This window comes from Denticeps clupeoides, chromosome 6, assembly GCF_900700375.1.
Source record: "Denticeps clupeoides chromosome 6, fDenClu1.1, whole genome shotgun sequence".
Lineage (NCBI taxonomy): Eukaryota > Metazoa > Chordata > Actinopteri > Clupeiformes > Denticipitidae > Denticeps > Denticeps clupeoides.
In genome coordinates, this window is record NC_041712.1 from 1668505 (window position 1) to 1685976 (window position 17472).

General features: G+C 40.3%; 1 protein-coding gene across 1 annotated transcript in view; it reads right to left on the reverse strand.

The window, feature by feature from the left end:
• Positions 1-3251: 3251 nt before the first annotated feature.
• clmpa (CXADR like membrane protein a) overlaps positions 3252-17472 on the reverse strand; it is a 56941-nt gene continuing 42720 nt past the window's right edge. The window contains exons 3-7 of the mRNA XM_028984805.1: positions 14525-14723; positions 12165-12332; positions 8207-8329; positions 6546-6687; positions 3252-6019 (exon numbers count right to left, since the gene is read on the reverse strand). Of these exons, the coding sequence (XP_028840638.1) occupies positions 5674-6019; positions 6546-6687; positions 8207-8329; positions 12165-12332; positions 14525-14723 (978 nt within the window). The 3' untranslated portion in view covers positions 3252-5673. The remainder of the gene's footprint in view (positions 6020-6545; positions 6688-8206; positions 8330-12164; positions 12333-14524; positions 14724-17472) is intronic.

Consider the following 17472-nt stretch of genomic DNA (forward strand, 5'->3'; position numbering starts at 1 on the left):
TCTGTGTTTAATATTGTTAGGCTTTGGTGAGAAATGTAGCCATATCCTCTTCATGACAACAGTCACAAATCAACTTTGCTAGCTGGAACTTCACCCTTGTTTACAATAAGATATTAAATTACATTTACATTTACAGCATTTATAAGACGCCCTCATCCAGAGCGACTTACAATCAGTAGTTACAGGGACAGTCTCCCTGGAGCAATTTAGGGTTAAGTGTCTTGCTCAGGGACACAATGGTAGTAAGCGGGATTTGAACCTGGGTCTTCTGTTTCTTAGGTGAGTGTGTTGACTTGGGTTACTACCACCCTCTATTAACCATTAGCTATGGAAATGCTACAGGAACATTTCTTTTTTAGATGTTCTTGGTATTTTTATTTGTCAGTTAGCTGATCATTAGGCTTTTACCTTAATGAAGAGTCCAAAAATTATATTTCCTATAAAGCTGTTAAATGTGTATAAGAATGTATAAGAAAACAACAACATCCAGGTCGCAGGGCATTTGTTCCCAGAGGGACAGAATTGCAAGTTTGTCTTCATATCAAACAAAGCAAGAGTGTACTTCACTTCCACAATGTGTCTGGCACTGCTGTGTAAATGAAAGAGCCTCTTAAATGGTGCAATGTGTAAGACTGGATGAGCTGCCAAATGTACACTCCACCAAACCATTTCAGCCCAAAGCTGGTTTGCCAATCCCATTTAAAGATTAAAGAGATGACAAAGTGCACAGAAGCACACACCTCTAAATGATCGTTATTTTGATACTGCTACTGGCTTATAATTGTTAAATCCTGCAGCTTTTAATTGTAACTCCTGTATGTTCCACACTGGTTTTAGTTTGAAGAAGGTCTGTTGCTTCTCTTACAAATTGATCCTTCTTTCATTTTATACCATAACAGGCAGCAGAATAATACTATGTTAAGTTATGAATTCTGTCTGAGTGGCATCCTATAGGAGAATCTGCTCAACAAACAGAACAGATTTCATTAACTCACTTGTTGTCACATGCAGTGCTATTAACAGACCTGTTTTCATATCAAACAAAGCTAGAGTGTACTTCACTTTCACAATGTGTCTGGCACTGCTGTGAAAATGAAAGAGCCTCTTAAATGGTACAATGTGTAAGATTGGATGAGCTGCCAAATGTAAACTCCACCAAATCATTTTATGTTTATCATACCTTATGTAAATATGCACATTTGACACAACATACCATAACACCAGTAATAACCAGAAGTTATTTCTTCACATTCTTTTTAAATTTTAGTTTAAATAGAAATGATACAGTGTCAGCTAATGGTGCTTGAATATTCCTTAGAAGATTGTCATCACCTTTTCACTCAGCTCCGTTTGCAGCTGTAATGTTACATACACATCTTTAAAAATAAGCATGCATCTACATGCAATGATATGAACCATTGATAGTGACAATTGGCTATATTTATAGAAGCATCAATCAGGAGAACAAAAAAAGAGCCCTTAATCTCACTCTAATTTTTCCCCTAAAGCTTATGTTTGATTACTTAAGCTCTTTGTTGTACATTTCAGCTGCAATCATCAGTTCCAGATTTAATTATCACTGGATCTGCCAGTCTGCTGCCAAGTAACCATTAGTTGTCTTGAGTTATCACTCCTATCCCAGATCCTCTATGTAAGCACTTTAATTAGAGCTTTTAATTAAACCGACTTCCATTTATTCAGCAATGCAGCTTTGCCTGTCAGACTGTGTCTTATGAATACGTGATGCACTCAAGGTTTTTTCCTAGAATCCATCATTTTTGCTGTTTACAGTAAAATCAACTTAATAGTGATGTGCTAATTATTGATTGTCCACAAACTTAAAATAATTTTTTGCCCACCTTTATGTTGTGTGTTTAATGTTGAACTTTCAGGCATCTATCTGCACACAGATGCTACTTTTTCAAGCAACTTGCAATGTCTTTGCACCTTGGCCATACAGAAGTGTGTCTGTATAGCAGACTTTTTGCAGATGCTAGGTCATTATCTGGATTTTCAGTTACTGCCAGAGACATAACCTCCAACACACAGTGTCACATAGTGATTTATTTTAGTGTCACCACCTGGGGGAGACAATGCACCAATAACAGAAAACAAAAACAAACGATTTATAGCCGCTTACAGCAGGGGGCGCAGTTGATCAGTCAGGACTGGTTGGATTTCAGTGACTCCTCAGTTAACTTTACATTCCTTGCCTGTTTTTACACTTTAAACCCATAACCACTCCTCTTCTTTTACCTCTACTCACATCAGTACATTTTAAATCTTGCAAACAGAACATTTATACAATTATTCATATTTTTTATTTTTGGTGAAAAAATAAAACATTTATTGATGTTTTTTCGCTGTACTCAGTTACAAATAAATAATAAATAAATTGAAGTGATTGTCACATGTGATACACAGCAGCACAGCACACGGTGCACACAGTGAAATTTGTCCTCTGCATTTAACCCATCACCCTGAGTGAGCAGTGAGCAGCCATGACAGGCGCCCGGGGAGCAGTGTGTGGGGACGGTGCTTTGCTCAGTGGCACCTCAGTGGCACCTTGACAGATCGGGATTCGAACCGGCAACCTTCTGATTACGGGGCCGCTTCCTTAACCGCTAGGCCACCACTGCCCCCCAAGTACTAAACAGCATTTGTTTTCATCACTGTACTACATTTAAACACTAAACTGTAGAGCATTATGTACATTATAGACAGTTTTTTTTTTATCACTGCTGCAGGTTGCTGATATATGAATGGGCAGGCTGAGTCTCAAGATGATGTTGTACTCATGCCTCTATGGACGTGGTGCGACCTTAATAAACGTGGGTAGGGTTCAAGCAACCAGCACAAAATTCACAGCTAGCATTCCACATTGAATTTGGTTTTATAGAGCATGATAATGATGCAAGACATAAGTGGGAGGATTTAGAACAAGATTTCATAGTCTGTGTGAGCAAATTTCAAAACTAAGGGATTATGACTCCAAATAACAGAAAGACTCTTTTCCTCTTTAGAGTGGCCAGTGCTTCTCATTATCCTTTGAAATGTTGTGGACTTTACCAGAAAAACTATTGATTGTACTGCATGCGTTTTTGAAAGTGGGGCTTAGATGAATTAATAATATCTTGTGTAGTGGCTCACAACTTTTTGTTACTGATATGGAACAAAGAAAAATTGGATCATTTCAAGAAAACAGTGTATTAGTGTATTATATTATTTAAATTGAAAAAAAGCCATTGTTGTTGACTTGCCAATGAATACTTTATTATAAACCAAAGGAGAATATTTCAGGTCCTGTACAAATTTACATATTATTTTAACACATATAGCATATGTACATATTTAGATGAAAAAAATTCAAACCATTAAAAGTAGTGACTGTTGGAAACAGTCTCTTCTCATTCCCTTTAAAGACCATATCATCAGTCTCCTCTAAAATACATCCAAACAAACTGGCTTAGAATAGAATTTACACTGTCCTGATAAAGAGTAAAGAGCTTCAATACATGTCATTTAAACCAAAACATAAGGCAAAGTAAATTAAAAATCATACCTATTTACAGAATAAAGAAAGTCCACATTTTGTGCACACTGCAATGCTACTGATATTTTATATAAGTATTGAGGCAAAACAATTGATTCACCTTTATTTATAGTATCATGCAGTTCCATCACTTTCCCTTTTGTTTCAATATGCATAATATTTCAAATTGGGTACCAAATATTTAAAACTTTGTCATATTCCTTTGTCCTGTAAATGGAAATACCATGTTTCTATAAGTAATCTTCCAACCTGATCTGAAAAAAGACCAGAAATGATACAGACTGGCTCAACATAGAGGATTGTAAAAAAAATATCTTGGACCATGCATAAAGAAAACAAAATTCCCTCACAATCAAATGGTCCCTTATTTTAAGATATTATCTTATATTATTATGGATTTATTTGTTAATTTCAGATGCCTTTTGATGAAGTCTGTCATCCACTGGCCTCTTATGGACTTTCAGACAATGCAGCTAATGCCAGGCATGGTGTCTGGCTGTCCCTTAAGTGATCCTCTCCCTCTGCAGAGCTCCTTTCCTGGGTTATCTAGAAGGAATACTCTGCAATGTCCTTGTGGGCATCTCACAGTGATTCACTCCTAATGCTACTTGGCATTTAATCTATCAAATGCATTTTGATGGAACAAAAATAACAACCACTGTTTTGTAGAAGCATTGCTCTGTTGTAACGGGCCCTGTGATCACGTGAGGACAAATCATTTTTACATATCTAATGGAAACGGGCCAAGTTACTCTGGAAATGTAATTACTTTCGAACAATAATGAATGAGCCCCAGTACTGTTATTAACTATATGCAATAAGAGTTGTAAATCAAAAGGTAGGCCATAGGCTGAATTGCAGAAACCCAAAGATATGGTATCAATTGCAGTCTGCATCATAGACACAAGTAATGGATCATCAATGGAACAAAAGGACAAATCGGTGCCATTTTAATATAAAATTTACTGAGCCATTTCAGAATAATATCTATTTTGGTGACTTAACAGAAGGCACTCTTCAAAAAGAACAGTTCCATATCTATATCATAACGACTGATGTGTTCATGAACATTTTTTGGAACACATAATCCTTCCTGCACTTAAATAAGATGCATACTATCAATCCAAGTCAACATTCATAGCTTTTGTTTATTCATTATAAACGTTTAAACCATTGACATCATCAAAATAGAGCAAAAATAAAACTATGTGGCTCATCACTGAGATACTGAAGTGAACAGGGAAAGTTCATTCATAGTATGTGGCAAAGAGAATATGCAACACAACAATAACATATTATAAAACAGGGTAAAAAAAAACCTGTCAAAGAATGAAACATGGATAATGGTGTAGACGCAGAACATTAAAATACAGGGAGAGTAGCTTTAGTTCACACAAAGCCCAACACACAGGAAACATTGTGAAGAGGTTCATATTAACATGCTCATGTTGCCAGGTTTATCGCCTTTGGGTTGACTCTGCTACATCTGGAAGGTCTGTTAGAGGACATTTTCAGCTTCTGTATGTACCCTCTCTGCTTTCTGCTTGTCCCAGAACCTGAGGTTGGCAGGAATACTGGCACTGGGATGTGGGATACAATGCATACAGTGCAGCCTGGGAGATGCTGATAGGCCAGGGATAGGGAAAGGCAGGTACAGAACCTCATGGAGGCAGAAAAAAAGGGATGCTTTTGGTTGTCTTTTTTTCTTGTTTTCCTCATAGCTGTCTCCTTGGACCTAAAGCACCAAGGAAATATGTGGCCAGGTAGACAGGGTGTCTCTGAAGAGACGTTTAGTGAAAGCGTCTGCCGCAGAACACATGGCAACCCCCACACTGCTGTCAACTAAATTTTTACCATAAAAAAGGGGTATTGGTCTACTATGGTGTGCACATCACCAGTAGTGTCATCACAAAATAAATAAATAAAAATAAACTTTTCATTGTGCATTCAGGAGAGGGAAACATGTTGTCTCCTACTGGAAAGAGACATTCCATCAGCTTGTTCACTCAGTCCGTATTTTTGACTTGATGCTGCATTAGGCCTTGAGTCTCCAGCATGGATTGACTTAGTTCACACACTTCCTGTTTGAGAGCATCGCCTCATGTGAGCATCACCTCATCCTACACAGTCTGGAATGCCTTGGTCTGGGCAGGGATCATGACAGGCGTGGCACCCATTCTGGTCAGGTTTCCAGGACTGAGCTTTGGGGGGCTGGGTTTTGGTGGGCTGGGCTTGGGGCTGCTATGTTCCAGAGTTTTGGGAACCACGTGGTTGTAGGCTGTTGGCGACTGCTGTCTGTTTTCCCTGAGAGCTGCCACCGCAGGCAGGTGTGGCTTGGGTCCTCGGGGGGTGGTGTTGTGGACCATGGACTGGGTGGAGGACGCACCGGAGCGTGAGCTGCCGGAGCGCGACGAGGAGATGGAGTTCGGCTTCACCAGCTTGGCCTTTGGGGCTTCAGCATCCTCCCTGGAACACGTAAGCGAAACTGTTGTCAGAGTTTGAACGCAGACCCCCTCCACTGTCATAATGTTTTTAAAAGATGCCTTGATGCCATCAGAACAGTTTTAATTCAGGAGGATTATGGTTTATAGATGAAACCCTGTCATCTTTTTTAAATAGCTGTGACCTGGCTCAATGTGCCGCAAGTTACGGCAACTGTGGAAACAGGAGAGACGTATTTGTCTGCTCCTTTCTCACCACCCTTTCCTCAGGAGTCTGCATTATTGATGTTGTGTCATCCTCTGAACTTGCATAATTCATCCTGACACTCACAAATAAAGCAAACACAAGGACACTTAGTTTTAAGGAGAGAACATCAAGGGCTACTTTAAGATGTTGGTGTTTGTGGGCATAACTTAGAGCAAGTATGTAATCAGCATTCCTTGATGCCTTGGATGGATAGCACAGTGGTGGTGGGCCATCTGTCTTTCCTAGTTATTATCAGTGTGGTCCAGCTCATTTCTTTTGTGCTCCTGACAGAGATCGTATGCACCTGATTTCATTAGGAGCCTCCTCTTCTTCATATTTTTTCTTTTCTTTCTTGCGGAACACCAGCCAGATGATGAGAACGATGAGGAGGACCCCAAAGGACACGCCAACTACAGCCCCCGCTACCACACCCATGCCGTGAACATCTGCGAAGGAATGGCAACAGTGTTAAAATGTAATGGGATACAGTGTTACATATCCAGAAGACAAAAGTAAAGTATCTGTGTTTATATTACAGTATTTAGAAATTAGAATAATGTTACATATGCCCCCAAAAAGTTAAAATCAATCTGCTCTTAGGATTCAAATGTTGAAAGTTATTTGTGTTGATGTGTTTTCTAGTTGTCCACTGTAGTAGCTGGGACGTGCCATATTTAGGCTAAATTCGTTAGTCCCACCTGGTACTCCCCTTATTTTTGACCATGACTCAAATGTAATTATTTTAAAATCCCCATGCATGATGTATGAGGACATGTGAATGAGGGTCAATAATAATGTTGATATTTCATTTGCGCTGATGTGAATAATATACACACACATTTGTGAAAGTTTTTAAATGTATAATGCAAATTGATTTATAGATAATATCCGACTTGTATCTTGTGTAGTGCTGTGTATGAGCCTGGAGCGAATGGAGAGAACACTCCATTTGGCCTTGAACCTTGGACCACGACACCAAAAAGCTCATTGGTATTGGTAGTCAGAATGCCTACTCAACCATAGGGACAGCAGCCTGTCACAGTGTCCTCCTTTCAGGAAATATACTCATGCAGCTCACGCACACATGCCTGACACACAAGTATTTCAATCAATCTGTGGATCTTACACACTGGCAAACCTGCACCCTGCCTGAAACACCAGTCAGGCAGGGTTGTCAGTGTAGCAGTCAGAATGTGCATTCAACTGGATCATAAAATTAATGAAAAAAATAAGGTAGTCTGGATTTTAAAGAAATAAATGTCAGTAATCTATAACGTTGATTGGCTGCCCTACAGAATTTACACAGCATGCACATGGTCAGTGATTTCATCACAGTACCATGTAGAAATATCACTGAAGCTCCAGAGTAACAGTTCATATTCAGAGACACGTAAATCAAACCATGTCACAGTATCATGTACCAATACCACCGGAGCTCCAGAGTAACAATTCATATTCAGATATGTGAAGGAAACCTCACAGTACCATGTACCAGAACAACCAGAGCTCCAGAGTAACAATGCAAGATTTGATATGTAAAGCAAGGAATCTCACAGTAAAATGTACCAGAACCACCGGAGCTCCAGAGTAACAGAGACATGTTTAATATTTTCTCTCGTTCATTGGATTATTTCCTAATAAATCTATTTTATTGAATTTAATTATACTTTCAATGAGTTGTCAGAAGATTTATTAAAGTTATTTATTAGTTAATAAAACTGAATCAGTGAAAATAATAAAAATGAACTACGGAGCTAACTATTTATTTATTTTTAATATTTGTATTTTAAATGGAACTGATGAATCACTTTGCTTAGTGCAGTGTTGACTTGTTCAGGCCTAGCTGTCTGTGTGCATCATTCATCTGAACGGGACTAAAGGAATGTGTGTATGTGTGTGTGTGTACATGCATGTTCACTAAGAGCACGTTCCCAGCCCTGCTGCTTAGAAAACGCTGTGACTCACAGTGCAACTTGACCTCCACAATGCAACTCTCCTCCCCAACATCGTTGCTGGCTGTGCATTTATAGACACCCGCGCTCTCCTTGGTCAGGTTCTTCAGGGTCACAATCTCAGGGTTCTTCAAATCTATAACACAGGGATCAAGCATTACATTCTCTACCAGTATTAGATTTCCAAAGGTTATGAATGGCACTGGCACTCATGCATCAGCCACTTCCTGTTCTGTATGGCCATGTTTGAAGTGCTCTTCTATAGCCTCTGAAAGCAAATTTGACCCTTCAGAGAAATCTTCTCAGTTCCACTGTCAGAGGAGCAAAAAAGAAGCATTGATGGTGGAGCAGCAAGTACAAACACAAGTCAAGGATAATGTGAAGGAAAGACCCATACTATCTATGACATGCAAATCCATGAACTGCTATTTAAATGGTTTACATTGCTCCTGGCACTCAAATTATATCTGTATCAGCCACAACATTAACGCTTGCTTGATTCTGTCTTCTAAACTTCTGAACCTCTATTTCCTTTCCCAAAATGTCATCTTACACAGCAAAGAAATACAAATACAGTCATTACATGTATATATGCTCAGGTAAATAATGGATCCAAGGTTACATTTGATAAACTGAACATTTTCGTAAAGGAATTTCAAAGGACATTTTTGTAGTGTAGTGTCAAATCCACAATGGCTCCACCCCCAAAGCCCCTCCCGTGAGTATTAGGAACAGTGTCTGTGCCTGTGTGTCATGTTGGTGGTAACAGTGGTAAGTTCCAATCCAGTATTTTGCATTACCGCACTTACCGTGCTGTGCTGTGCTGTTTTTGCAAAATCACAGAGGTCAGACGTTTCTTGTTGGTCACACGGTTTGCACATATCTCAAGATTTTCTGCGGGATTAAGGTCTGGACACTGACTAGGCCACTTCAAGACCTTAAATCTGCTCCTTCTTGAGCCACTCCTTTGTTGCCTTGATTGCAAGTTTTGGATCATTTTCATATTGGAATACCCACCCACAACCCATTTTCAATGTCTTTCCAGGGAATGAGGTTTTCCCCCAAGATTTGATAGTACATGGCCTCGTCCATCCTCCCTTTGATGCGGTGCTGTCCTCTTGGCAGAAAAGAGCATGATGTTTCCACTGTGTGGATGGTGTTCTTGGGAGTCACAGGCAGCATTCCTCCTCCAAACAAGGCGAGTTGAATTGATGCCAAAGAGCTTGATTTTCATCTCATCTGACCACAACATTTTCACCCAGTCCTCCTCTGAATCATTTAGATGTTCAGTGGTAAACTGTACAGGAGCTTTCTTGAGCAGGGGGACCTTGCGGGCTGCAGGATTATAGCCCTTTATAGCAATGTGTGTTACCAACTGTTTTGATTGACTGTGACTATGTTCCCAGCTGCTTTGAGCTCATTGAATAGTTTTGGGCTGGTTCCACACTGTTCTCATTATCATTGAAACTACTCCAGACCAAGGGGTACTGACAGTTATTTTATAGTTCATCCATTTGTGAATAATCACACCAACTGTGATCTCACCTTTTCACCCAGCTATTTGGTTATCATTTTGTAGCCCATTCCAGCCTTCTGTAGGTCCACAATCATGTCCCTGACATCCTTGGAAAACTCTTTGGTCTTAATTATGGTGCAGAATTGCAGACAAGACAATCTGGATAAAATTATTGCTTCTATGGACTGGTGTCTTTGATACAGGTAAGTTGAGAATTAATCAATGTCAGCAATGTCTCGGAGAGAGAAATCTTGCTGATAGGGGATAAAACTATTTTAAAGCTTTTCTGAAATGCATAATTTGTCCTCTCTCTCTGTTCAAATAAATATTGAAAATATAAACAGATCAAATAACTATTTCCCCCTATGTGTATTTATATATACTCATTGAATATATTGCAGGATTCCATTTATATATATTGACTTTTATTGTATATATTTCAGGTTTCAATTGAAATGTATTGGCTTTCGTTCAATAAATATGTCACAGATCATTAAATATTTCTTGATTGGCTTTCCATTAAAATATTAAACCTGGGGAAATACACACATGTACATACATGTTTAAAGGTTCATTATTACACACAGGTACAAAAGACAAAAGTGGCTCAGTGCCTTAAGACTGCATCAAAAGAGGAGCAGTGGGCCATCTGGGGATAAATCCTTTTGACCAGTTCTCAAAGTGTGCAGAAACACAGAGGATCTGCAGTCTTCTGACTGCAGTTGCTTGTATTCACTTCTAACTGACTAGGTAGTAAGTTATTTTTCACCCTCACCTCAAAGAAATTCCGCCTCAGAATATTAGTTATGTGACAACTGCTAGTATGAAATTAGGTATCACTTTGTGCATCAATGTTCAGCACCTTGTTCTGAATTCCATATTTACACGTGTATTTTTTTATCTGTAAAAATGGCAATATACATTAACAGAAAAAAATTATTCATGATATTTCCCAGAATTAAAAAACGTGGTGAAGACCTGCCCATAGAGTTCAAATCCCAACAGTCCTTCTCTCACATGCTCTCAATGCATGCTTCTTGGAACATGGGATGGTAGTAGCCTAGTGGGTAACACACTTGCCTATGAACCAGAAGACTACAGAGTCACAGGTTCAAATCCCACTTACTACCATTGTGTCCCTGAGCAAGACACTTAACCCTAAAATTGCTCCAGGGGGACTGTCCCTGTAACTACTGAAGTCGCTCTGGATAAGAGCATCTGATAAATACCATAAATGTAAATGTAAACATGATAGTTTATTTTTTCCATGATAAAGAATAGGTTGCTATGGTCACCGTTGTTATGCTAGTTGGCAGATGCTACCCTGGCATCCCTTCTCCCCTGACCTTAACTGCCATCGAGCAGCTCTGAGATGCCCTGGATCTTAAGACATGACCCCTTTGCCTACTAATGACTATTTCTGTCCATTTTGAAATAAATATCCTGGTTTTAGCTACAAGATTTTTTTTATTCTTCTATTTCTTTATACATTACTATACAAACTTTTGTACTTTGACCAAGCTTAAATTTTTAAATGATGAAATGCTTAAACAATGTTTAATTGTTAATATATTAATGTAATATATTATAATATATTTTTTTTCTTATTGGAATTAAGATAATAAATATTATCAGACCAAATCGCAAATCTATACATTAAAAAACTATATACAGTGCAGGCCAAAAGTTTGGACACACGTTCTCATTCAATGTGTTTTCTTTATTTTCATGACCATTTACATTTGGTAGAATGGCAGTGGAGACCTGGCCTCCACAGTCACTGGACCTGAACCCTATCGAGATGGTTTGGTGTGATCTGGACTATAGAGTGAAGGCAAAGGGGCCAACATGTGCTACACCTCTGGGAACTCCTTCAAGAAATTTGGAAAACCATTTCAGGTGACGACCCCTTGAAGCTCAAGAGGCAAGAGTGTGCAAAGCAGTAATCAGAGGGTGGCTTTTTTGAAGAAACTAGAATATAAAACATGTTTTCAGTTATTTCACCTTTTTTTAAGTATATAACTCCACATGTGTTCATTCATAGTATTGATGCCTTCAGTGTGAATCTACCAATGTAAACGGTCATGAAAATAAAGAAAAAACAGGCCTCTTACCTATATTTCTAATAAAACAAAACAAAAAAAAAAGGTTGTGTTCTGAGTTCTAGTGGTATTTAAAATGAGGGATTTTTATGATAGACATTTTAAAGCACTTACTGTATGTAAGTTGTGCTGACAAATCCTGTACATGTAAATGTAAAGAAATGATAAATGATTATGCGTTATCACAAGAATTAGCCACCAGGATTGCCCTGTTTTTGTGGAAAAATATAGATGGTGAGGTATCTCATCACTACGCCAGATATGAGAACAGATATGTAATCCAGTCACTTAGCTTGTTTTAGGCTCATTTCAGTTAGGCTGATTAGGGAAGTTAGGAATGGAAGACATCTTACCGATCAGTGCCAATGGGGGCAGCTTTCCCCCATATTTTGCCTTGTCCAGCACTCTCTCCCACTTGTAGAGAATGGGGTCCGATCCATCAGAGGATTTACAGCTCATCTTCACATCGCTGCCCTCCAGGAGGCGTCCCTCCATCAAGCAACGTGGCTTCGAGGGCTTCACTGCAGGTGAGCAGTGACACTTTGTCACAAGATGCAGTACAAATGACCCTAAAGCATCTTGCACTGCCAGTGAAACATGGACAATAAACCCCATACCTGATAATGTATTATCACCATTACACTGCAAATTTTTATAATAATTTATTAAACGATTCATTTCATCAGTGAGAGGGTAATTTTTTTAGCCACACAGCAACCGCCATCAATTTTGTGTACACAGCCAAATCAGTTCCACAGAGCAGGCCTCTGACATGGTGATGGCTCATCAGGAAATGACGGCGATGACTGATCTGTCCTATCATTTTTTATTTTAACATGTGTCCTTTTATGACCACCCCAAGGCAGATGTATGGTCTGCCCTATCCTGGCTCATCATCTATGAGTGTGTTCTTATGTAAGAATGACAAGTGGCACCTCCAACGGGACATGCAGACCACTGGATATATCTGGATAGAGACTATCATATTTTTGTTAATGATGTCCTTGGTACTGATCTAAACTGTTATTTTTATATGCTAAAGCACAATATATGCTAAGGCACAATATATTACCATGTGTGCAGTGATTTTATTACAAATAACAAGGAGGGAAAAACAGAGACTGTGAGAGCCTGTTAGCATGTTTAACTTTGACAGTCTGTAGACCTCCACTCTTCCTCCCACATCCACCAACACCAACACACACACATCTGCACTGCTCCCCTAGTTCTGCTGAGTGGGGGAAATCTGCCTCTTCACTGAGGGATGCAATTATGGGGCTGGGGGGTGATGCCAGGGCCCTTACATCTTGTGTCTGTGTCAGGATCACTTATGCCGCACTACAGTGGCAGCCTTTGGGTTCCCTGCCAAGCCATTATCTCTGTGTTGAACAAGACAAATGCTAATGTTTGTCTCTCAAGATCGAAACTGTTGTTGCAAAGCTGCTGGCAATTTGTTCAAATGTACGTGCAAATCTGTGATGCTCTACTTAAACGTCTTTATGTAGACTGTTAAAGTAAGCAACAGCTGGAGCGTGTTCCCATGCAATTCCTTGATACGATTTAATTACATTTCCATTACTGCAATTCAGCCTTTATTTTGCATCGCCTACACAATGAACATAATAGATGATGATGAATATCCTGCATGTAAACACAGTTACACATGGACACAGAAATCATTTCACAGAATTATTCAGATTAACAGGTATGGCTAAATTAAGATGGCCCAGTGTAGGACAACCCTGAGTAGGACCAAGCAATTAATGGAAAAAGAGTGAAATTATGTTAAATGTTATAGTATGTTTTCCGTATTTTAACTTTGCTCTCAAAACAGTTTACCCATTAGTATTCTTTTTTAAATACTAATTAGAATAATAAATTTATCTTTTAAAGCACAGTTTCAAAAACAGAGAACGGTTCACCTATGTGCTGTACAGACGTAGTAATAATACACTGAATAATACACTGAGGACATTAGTGAACAACAAAAGAAAAAAACAAGAAAATAATTAAAATGAAGTAAAAAACAACAACAATAATAATAATAAATTAGAACTCAGAATGCCTGTGCGCAAAGATATGTTTTCAGCTGTTTTTTAAAAGCTGATAATAATAGAGAGTTTGATGAACAGTGTTAAAGGAGCTATAGCTGCAAAAGCCCTATCACTTTTTTAAGCGTGTTCGAGGGACAACCAGAAGCTGCTCATTAGATGATTAGGGCTGTGGTTGAAGTTTTATTTTGGAGTAAGTCATCAATGTAGGAAAGTAAGATTTTTGGCTGTAGCAGCAATATACAGTTAATATACATACATTTTCAATGTTCATACAGCAGCTAGTCCATGATGTCATATTTCAAGGTATCAAGTTGTCAAAATGCACAATGATGCTTTGGGCTATGTGGAAAGCAACAAGTTGGTTGTTTGATCAAGAAAATCCATGAGTTTATCATAGTGCCACGAAGCCTTCTGTTCAATATTGACTATGAATTTTTCAGCCTCTGAAAGAAAATTACCAGACAAAATTCGAAGTTCTCTTGCACAAGTTCAACATAAAGTAAAATAACAAGGATGGTGACATTTCAACTGAACATACAGCACTCCAGGACACCAGAGGGAAATATCCCTGTGCTATTTCTGGGCACCAGTTTGTCTCTTATTGCACTGTGGCCCATGAGAGAAGTTAATTAACACCAGGCTCCAGGCTCCACACTCACCCAGCACTATGAGGTTGACTGTGCTCCAGTGGTACTTCCCTCCGTTCTTGACCTTGCAAGTGTACTCTCCGGTGTCAGTGAGTGAGAGGTCACTGATCAGCAACGAGGCGTCGCCTCTAAGGTAGTCCGCTGCAAATGACACTCGACCTGCATCCTCCTCATTGGGGTCAAACACCTGACCTGCAAAATATGTGATCACCTGGCGGGAAGGAAAGGAAAATCTGAGTGACAGACATGATGAAGATAAAGGTAGAATAAATGGAATGATCTCATATGAATGATCTCCTAGTTGCAAAAGGCTTCAGATGGAAAACAATATTATATTAGAATTCATAAGATGTCTGGGTAACAGATTTGTGTAGATTTGATCTCTTTCTCTGCAATCTGTTTTGGTAATGAATGTGCGTGTTTGTGTCCTCCCTGCCCTGCACCGCCGTAATAATCAATTATGTACATTGGGATCAAAAAGCATTTAGTCTCCCTCTTTGTAACATTGCAGGAATTTGCCATTTTTTTAAAAAATTTTAAAGTTGTTTTTTTCACTTCTCAATGTACACAAAGCACCCCAAAAACAAAGATCACATGGTCCTAAGTATTCAGACCCTTTACTGTGACACTCATATATTTAACTCAAGTGCGTTCCTCACCTTCATTTGAGACCAGCTGTGTTTGATTATACTGATTGGACTTGATTAGGAAAGCCACAAACCTGTCTATATAAGAGCTAACAATGCATGTCAGAGCAAATGAGAATCATGAGGTCAGATGAACTGCCTGAAGAGTTCAGAGACAGAATTGTGGCAAGATCTTGCCATGGTTACAAAAGAAATTGCTGCACTTAAGGTTCTTTAGAGCACAGTGACCTCAATAATCCTTAAATGGAAGAAATTTGGGATGACCAAAACCCTTCCTAGAGCTGGCCTTCCGGCCAAACTGAACTATCAGGGGAGAAGAGCCTTGGTGAGAGAGGTAAAGAAGAACCCAAAGATCACTGTGGCTAAGCTCCAGAGATGCAGTCGAGAGATGGAAGAAAGTTGTAGAACGTCAACCGTCACTGTAGCCCTCCACCAGTCGGGGCTTTGGCAGAGTGGCCTTACGGATGCCTTTCCTCAGTGCAAGACACGTGGAATCCCGCATGGAGTTTGCTAAAAAACACCTGAAGGACTCCAAGGTGGTGAGAATAAGATTCTCTGGTCTGATGAGACCAAGATAGAAATTTTTGGCCTTAATTCTAATTTGGCCACTACTCATCACCTGTCCAATACAGTCCCAACAGTGAAGCATGGTGGTGGTAACATTGTAAAAAAGACGCATGCATGTACTGTATTAAAACAATCCATCTGATGTTACCTGGACATAAAGAGGCATGGCACAATAGAGGTTACAAGTATGAACAGTATCCAATGTATTAATACCAGTAGATGTATGTAAATATGGTATGTTAAAATGGTACAAATGTTACAGAAAAAAAAATAATAAAAGAAAAGAGAACGGGTTAAGGGAAGTTGAGTTGAAAAGCCAGGTGCCAAGCTGCAGAGCAGCAGACTCAGAAACTGGTGGGAGAAGCCCCCAGCTCCCCATGGAGGATGATGTGAGAAGTCTCAGCCTCCAACAGAAAATTATTTTATACATTTGACTCAGGAACGGGACCTTCACGAAATACAAAAGCAAAAAAATGCCATGGACCCTGGATTTCCCATCTTACAGCATCATGCTGTCGGGCTGTTTTGCAGCTGCAGGGACAGAACGACTGGCTACAATCAAGGGAAAGATGAATGTGGCAAAGTACAGGGATATCCTCGGTGAATGCCTTCTCCAGAATGCTCAGGAACTCAGACTGGACCGAAGGTTTACCTTCTAACAAGACAATGGGAGGCGGCCCCCGGACCCTCCGGTGACCACTTAATGCACCCCAGGGTGATGCATTCTGGTGATGTGCAGCCCCTGGCGCTGTTGGGTCAGGGAGTTCCTCCCTGGGGTTCTGCTGCTCTGCATGATTGCCATCTGGTTGACACAATGAGGGGAAGCAGAGGCGACATACGGACACAAAATATCACAAACACACACCGAGACATACAAAAAGAGAGGGTCATCTGGCTCTCTAACAAGGCTCTCCAAGACATCCCCTGGAAGAAGGGGAGTTGGGTTGGGAGACCCAAGGGGAGTTGGGTTGGGGAGGCAGGACCCTCAATAACTCAACGCTGGCCTTTTCTCTTACAGTTTCTACCGGTGTTGGGTGGTGCATACGACCCTCATGAAATCTTCTGGTTGTGCATTCTCCCAGTCCTCTTGGCCATCGGCAAGAATTTTGTCAAGGTCCGCACTGGTCAGTCACGTACCATGGCGTGACCCCCACAAATGGATGCCATTGCTCTGTCTAGTCGCAGGGGTCGCATCCCCATCACACCGTGCGTACAACCCCCACGTACTGGTTGAGCGATTTCTTCCCGGCTATACAGGAGTTGAGCAGTGGTGAGCAGACGTCGGCTAAACCCGGAATTGGCAACATGGGTGGGTGAGTGGGCGGAGCAAGGACGAGGGCATCGGTGGTAGCGAGGAAGTGACGTGGGCAGCGAGCGCAGGGGATGCAACCCCCATGATCTTTGCCATGTCAGGCCAGGAACTCTGCTGGCAAGGCTCCCTGTGAACTGGGAAGACACGGGCGACGACGAGAGCGATGATGATGCGAGTTGGGCGGTCGGTGCCGGGATGGCTCTGTCCATCGCACTCATCCATGATCGTTGCAAGGTCCATGGGGACCCACGTCACTTTTGGTGGTGTGAGGACCATGAGACTGTGACGCGGGGGTAAGCTGGTGAAAGAGGGCGACGGGAATGTTCATTCTTTTAACCTCTATTGTGCCATGCCTCTTTCTGACAGGTAACATCAGGTTGGAGTGGTTTAATACAGTGCTTTTTGTGTGTAGAGAGTGTTTTTATACTATTCTC